This window comes from Suricata suricatta, chromosome 2, assembly GCF_006229205.1.
Source record: "Suricata suricatta isolate VVHF042 chromosome 2, meerkat_22Aug2017_6uvM2_HiC, whole genome shotgun sequence".
NCBI classification, from domain to species: Eukaryota; Metazoa; Chordata; class Mammalia; order Carnivora; family Herpestidae; genus Suricata; species Suricata suricatta.
The window spans coordinates 159,529,398-159,535,408 of record NC_043701.1 but is presented as its reverse complement, the minus strand read 5'-3'; the positions used below and the strand labels follow the sequence as shown (position 1 = coordinate 159,535,408).

Here is a 6,011-nt window from a genome sequence, read left to right as displayed (position 1 = left end):
TGCTGGTCCTGGCCCCCAGATGTCCCTTATGCCCAGACACCACAGCAGCTCCTGTGGCACCATTTCACACCAAACCCAAGGTGCTGGGTTCAGCAAGGAGCAGGCAGCCCTGACTCCGGATCTGGAGGATTTTATTTTTTTTTTCACATAAATTACACAAGCACTTTATAAAATGGTTACACAGAAAACACCTTATAAGTGCATAACTTAAGCTCCCCCTAGGAACAGGATCTGGAGAGTAGGCTGAGTTTGTGCGGAAAAACTGCCTTTGTGTACCTGGGTGTGGCTAGGATGTGTGACGGGGGCCTGGCGGGACGTGACGCCGTTGTGTGTGGGACAGTGTGTCACAGTGTGGCCGTAGCCTTGTGTTTGTGAGAAGTGCCATGCTGTTCACAATGAAGCTGGGTCACCCCTAGCTTATGCCTGATAGTGAGCGTCAAGGGTGTGAAGGCGATGGCCCTATGTGTGCCTGACACTCTGACATAGGTCCTCTACATTTGCCTCTGGGTGACACCAGGAGGGGCTGTGAAGTCACCTCTGCGTGGGCCTGTGGACGTCCAGGTTTGATGGGGAGTGGAATACAGAGGGCCTCTCCCCAAAGCAAGTTCAAATGACAGCTCCTGCTGTCCTCTGAGGCCCCCCAAAACTCTTATTCCCCGATGTCCTCTGCCTCTCTCAGTCCCACGTTAAAAATCAGAATAGAAGAAAATAGACGTAAACGGAGAGGACTTTGAACAGTTCCAGCGGGCGCTGGGATCACTTAGGCGTCTGGAAGGAGGTCGCGTGTCCCTGTCTCTGGAGCTCTTTTTGTTTTTGTTTTTGTTTTCCCACCAAAGAGAAAACAGCGTTGGCAGGAACTCCACCGGCAGTGACAAGGGGCACCGCGTTCCCCTCCTGCCCGCGGTCTGAAGCAGGACGGGTGGGAGGGAGTCCGGGCTCTCAGCCTTCCCAGCCCCGCGGCTGGACCCGGGCTCTCCCCGGCAGAGCTGGCAGGCTCACTCGCAGGCGGACGCCACAGACGTGACGCTGGTTATCTTGGTGGAGTCGTCAGACCACGGCTGCAGGTTCTGCAGGGCGAAGAGTGAAGAGTTGTGCACGCATAGCGGGTCGGCGGGCAATGGCTGCGCCAGACTCTTCTGGAAGGCCTCTTGTTGCAGCTGCAGGAGAATGCGGTTCGCCTGCTGCCTCTCAGCCTCACGCTCCTCCGCGGTCTGCCGCCTGCACCGGGGACAAGCCATTACCGACACTTCGGGTGCGCTCCCGGGAAACAGCGTGGACGTGCACTGTTCCCTTCACAGGCCCCAACTCCAGCTCGCGCCCCTTTAACACACACCCTAATCTTGAGGGTCCTGACTCAGACACAGACTGGAAACCCCACACGTAAATGGAGCGCAGGCTGGTATCCCAGGGGAGCCGTGGGGGAAATCCACCAGGCCCAAGCATCTGGGGCTCCCCGTCTCCCACTAGCCAGGGGTAGGATGGCATCCCCCCTTTCCTCAGCTCTGCGATGCCAAGCCTGAGGCACTTCACCCTCCCCGCCAGTCCAGGGCCGAGGCGAGAGCCAGTGGATTACGTCCGAGCTGCCTTGCCAGACCTCCTACTCCTCCTTTTCTCTGCGAACCTCTCGCAGGCTTCCTACCTCCTGGGCCGAGCCCTGTGCCCTGCCGGGACTCCCGCCGGACCCTGCTTTCCTCCGAGGCGGTCCAGGGAGGCGATGACTCACTTATTCCATTTAATGCCTCCCCTCCACCCCGTCAAGTGAGATCAAACGTCTGTCTCTAAGGTGGACAGACCTAATGGGAGTCCCAGGGGCCTCCAGAAGCAATTTGTAGGCGATCGATGAAGCCTCGCGAGCCGGCGAGGGCCTCTCCCAGCGGTGGATGCCGGCCTCCTGCCCGCCGCCCCTTCCTGCCTTTAGCTCCGCGCTCTTTCTGTCTCTCACTTTCCCCTTCTTTCCAGCATTTCAAACTGCCTGCCCCCTTCTCTTCCTTTTCGGCTTTGTGTCGTTATCTCATGTTTTCTCTCACCCCACCCCCTTCGTTCTGTCAGATTGAAGAGGATTTGTTTGAAACGAAAATGAAGGTTTAGTCATCCGTCGCTTTCTTTTATTACCACAAGACTTCTTCTAGCTGCCTGGTTTTTCCTTTTCTCCCTGGGGTAGGGTGTTTACCCCTTCCCCTCTCTTTGCCTGCCACTCTCCTTCATTCCCAGAGCCCCCCGTGTCTTCCAGGGGCCTACCTTGCTCCCTCCCTTCGCCTAGGCTGTAGCCCTGGTGGGGCCTTGGGAACACTAGCGCCCACACCCCTACTCTGCCAGCCCTAGTAACCTCTTTCACCAGCTTCCAAGGTTTGAAGCCGTATCCCCCATTTCTTCCCAGCGATAGGAATGGGGGGGGGCAGCATCGCGGAGGCAGTGGCTTCCTTTGTGGCCGGGGACAGATTCCTCGCATTCATGCAGGAAAAGAGGAAACTCCAATTCCTTCCTCCAGCGCTAGGCCCACTCTGCCAGCTGGTGCCCGCGCAGGGGACTTGCCCAGACTCTCTTGAGCTCTCCCCAGTGAGGTCTGAGCTAGCAAGAAACTTCTGGAACCAAACTTGTGGAACCAAGTATGCGGGCCAGATGTGCGGGAGGGGTGCAAGTGGGTACAGCTGGAGAAAGCTCCGGTGCTTGCGGTGAATAAGGCTGCCTAGGAGTGTGGGACATTGAGAGAGACAGAGACACAGAGACACACAGAAAGAGACAGAGAGAGAGGGAGGGAGATATGTATGCATGGCGGGAGTGGGGGATTTTAGTGTAGTTGTGGGTGTGTGACGGGAGAAGGGTAAATGTGTGTGTCACACACACACACACACACACACACAAACACACACACCCATCTGCTCCTAATTGATCCCCCTTTCAGTGGGACTCTCCAAAACCCGCTGCAGCCGGCGCGGATTGATTTTCCTCTTCCAGGGTGGGAGAGTGGCTTTGAGAGGGCCTGGCGGAGTGTCCGGGGAGGAGGGAGTCGGCGGGGCCCAGGCTCCCGTTCTGGGGCCCGCAGCTCCACCAGGAGCCCCGGCTGGGGCGCAGAAACAAAGCGTAGGCCATCCGATCTCCAGTCCCCGGGACGGAGGAGGCAACTCTGGAAGCGCTACTTTGCGCAAACAAAAAGTCCCCCAGGATTCACCGATTCCCAAAGGCCTGACTGCAAGGGCTGCGCGCTAGTCCTGCGGGTTCCCCCAAGCAGCAGCGGCGACCAGCCGGCATTGAGTGTATCGGCCGGAAAGCTAAGAAGCCTCGGGTAAAACAGAGCCGGGGCTCCCCAGCCCCGCCGCGGCCACCGGCCTCTGTTGCTCCCGGTTTCCGGCGAGCCTAGCAGGGAACCGAGCAGAAGCCGGCGAGCGGAAGGGGCGTGAGCGCCCCAGGAGAGACCCCCGGGCTGAGAGCTGCCCGCCCGCGCGCTCACCTCCACTTCGTCCGCCGGTTCTGGAACCAGGTTTTGACCTGCGCGTCGGTCATTTTGAGCGCCTTGGCCAGGGCGGCGCGCTCGGCCGAGGCCAGGTACTTCTGCCGGTGGAAGCGCTTCTCCAGCTCGCAGATCTGCAGGCGCGTGAAGGACGTGCGCGGCTTCTTCTTCTTGGGGGGCGTCCGGTTCTGATAGGGGTGACCTATACGGCGTGTTACAGTGAAGGGTGAGAGGGCCACTGGAGCGGGAGACAGACAGACGGCAGAGGCAAGCGGCAGAGCGTCAGGAGGCGTCCCAGGCCCGACTCCCCGCGATCAGCGAGCGCAGAGGCCAGACCCCAGGAGCAGGGCCGCGATCCTCCCGTCAGCCCTCAGCTCCGAGCCCGCGGCGGGAACCGGCCCCCTCCCGCCCGCCAGGCCGACGCCGCCGCCGCCGCCACGGAGGCCTCCTTAGCCCCGGGCTCCCTCGTGCCCAAGCCAGAAACAACGCAGTCGCCTCCCCTGTCTCCTTGAGGGGCACGTCTGAGGAGAGCTAAATGTCACAGCCCCCCACTACTCCAGGCCTCCAGCCTCAGAGAAGCTGCCCAGCTGTAAGAGGCCATGCTTGATCAAGGCGGGGACCCTGGGTCCTGACCTGAGCCGCCATCACACAGCAACACACACGGACACATCACATACCACAGAGGCAAATGATCTATCTACACATCCAGCCTGACACACAGACAGACTCACGCACAGACACATATAGGACACAGCAACACAAGGCAACACAAGGTGACAGCCATTCACTCCCTCAGAACCTTCTTCAGGCCTGAAGCAAGATTAGGATGGGCAGTGGCTCCCCTAGGTAGGCCCTGTGTGAAATACCTTTTACCAGCGACCCGAGACCAGCGAATTCCAGGCTGAGGGTCCCATCAGAGCCCTGCAAGACTGGCCTGGCCTGGGTGGCAGGGGGAGTGGAATGGGCAGCAGGCTCTGCCTCCCCAGGCTGAAAGAACTTAGGTTGGGGCACTGTGGTCCCTTGAGTACAGGGTCCTTACTGGAGGCCCAGGGCAGAAAGGCTGTATTGCCTCTGCTGACGCCCTCCCCCCATCTCCTTTCCACCGTTGGGCCCTGGAGCCCGGGCCACATGGGAGTTCCGCCCCGTCATTGGCAGCGGCGCGCACGTCCAGCCGCCTCTGAGGCCCAGCCCGGGAGCCCAGGCTCAACTCGTGGCTACTTCTCCGCGGGTTTGGGAGCCGGGCTCAGCGAGAGGATCGAGGATCCTAGCCTCGGATCCTAGAAATGCTAAGGAGTAGGGGGAAGTGAGGCCGAAGAAAGGGGCTCGCGCGTGAACTAGAGCTGAGAGCCGGGAGCGGAAGCGAGAGCGGAGGGACCCGGAGCGAGCGGAGGAAGGCGCGGCGCAGGCAGCGGAGAGGGCGGCAGTGGGCCGCCGCGGAGTGCGTAATCGTCCCAGGAGTTGTCCTTGGGCTGCCGCCGATCGATCGCCGGCCAGGCCGGTGCATTATTCACACTGGAGGGAACGGGGCTGGGCCCAGAGGGGAGGACGCCATGCCGGGACCGAACGAAAATGAACCGGGAGGCTCAGCCTCACGCTACCACCAACCTGGACGAAGCCCGCAGGCCGGGAAAGAAGGCCCGCCAGCTCTGCTGCTTTACTCAGGCTCGGGGCCTCTGCCGGGCCCGGCAAGCGCAACGGACACTGCAGCTCGGAGCACGAAGTGAAGTGGGGTGTGTGGTGTGTTTGAGTGTGTGTGTGCGTGCATGTGTGTGTGTGTGTGTGTGTGTGTGTGTAGGGGACGAGAGGTGGGGAACCTGTTCTTTCCTAGCGTCTGATTCTAGGGCTCGTCGCCTCTGCCAGAGAACGTCGGCCGGGACAGAAGAAATAGTTTGTTCACATCCGGCCCCTTTCTCCAAGATTCCTGAGCCCCAAATACCGGCGAAAGAGAGTCCCGAAGCTATCACCCTTCCCTCCACCAGACTGAGCCCAGGGACTCCGAGAGGGGATCAGGGAGAGCTTTTCTGAGTAAGGGACCTGCGGGAGGGACGGAGAGGGGGCCCAGGTTGGGAGAACTCTTCGAGCATGGCGATTCCGCAAGGGTGGAAAGGTGGCGGGTGGCTGAACTCAGGGGAAGCACCGAGGGGAGCTGGGCTACCTGGTGCGTAGAGGGGGCTGCGGGGAGCCAGCGCGCAGGGGAAAGGTAGCGCAGAGCCCGGGCCGCGGCCAGGCGGGGCGCGCGCGGGCCGGACTCACCTGTGAACCTGTCCTTTGTGTATCTGCGGTTACTCTCCATCCACGGGAAGGTGAGGCCGGTGAGGTTGTTGACACCCGGCACCGCAGGCACGGAGGGCACGGTGGGCAAGCCGGTAGCCAGAGGCTGGGGGTGGGCCACCGCTCCAGCTAGCGGCCTATGCGCCGGCACCCGTATCACCCCTGCAGCGCTCAGCGCCCCCCCGCCGCTGCCGCCGCCCCCGCCGCCGCCTCCCGGACCGGGGCCGCCCGCCAAGGCCATGTTCACGTTGTAGGAGCCAGCCAGCGGGCCCATGCTGCAGGCGCCGCCGCC

The 6,011-nt window shown here is 61.5% G+C and overlaps 1 protein-coding gene across 1 annotated transcript in view; it reads right to left on the bottom strand.

The window, feature by feature from the left end:
* Positions 1–995: 995 nt before the first annotated feature.
* The window catches only part of TLX1 (T cell leukemia homeobox 1), a 5,375-nt gene continuing 359 nt past the window's right edge, over positions 996–6,011 (bottom strand). The window contains exons 2-4 of the mRNA XM_029916537.1: positions 5,702–6,011; positions 3,449–3,650; positions 996–1,218 (exon numbers count right to left, since the gene is read on the bottom strand). The exon at positions 5,702–6,011 is cut by the window's right edge and continues 4 nt beyond it. Of these exons, the coding sequence (XP_029772397.1) occupies positions 996–1,218; positions 3,449–3,650; positions 5,702–6,011 (735 nt within the window). The remainder of the gene's footprint in view (positions 1,219–3,448; positions 3,651–5,701) is intronic.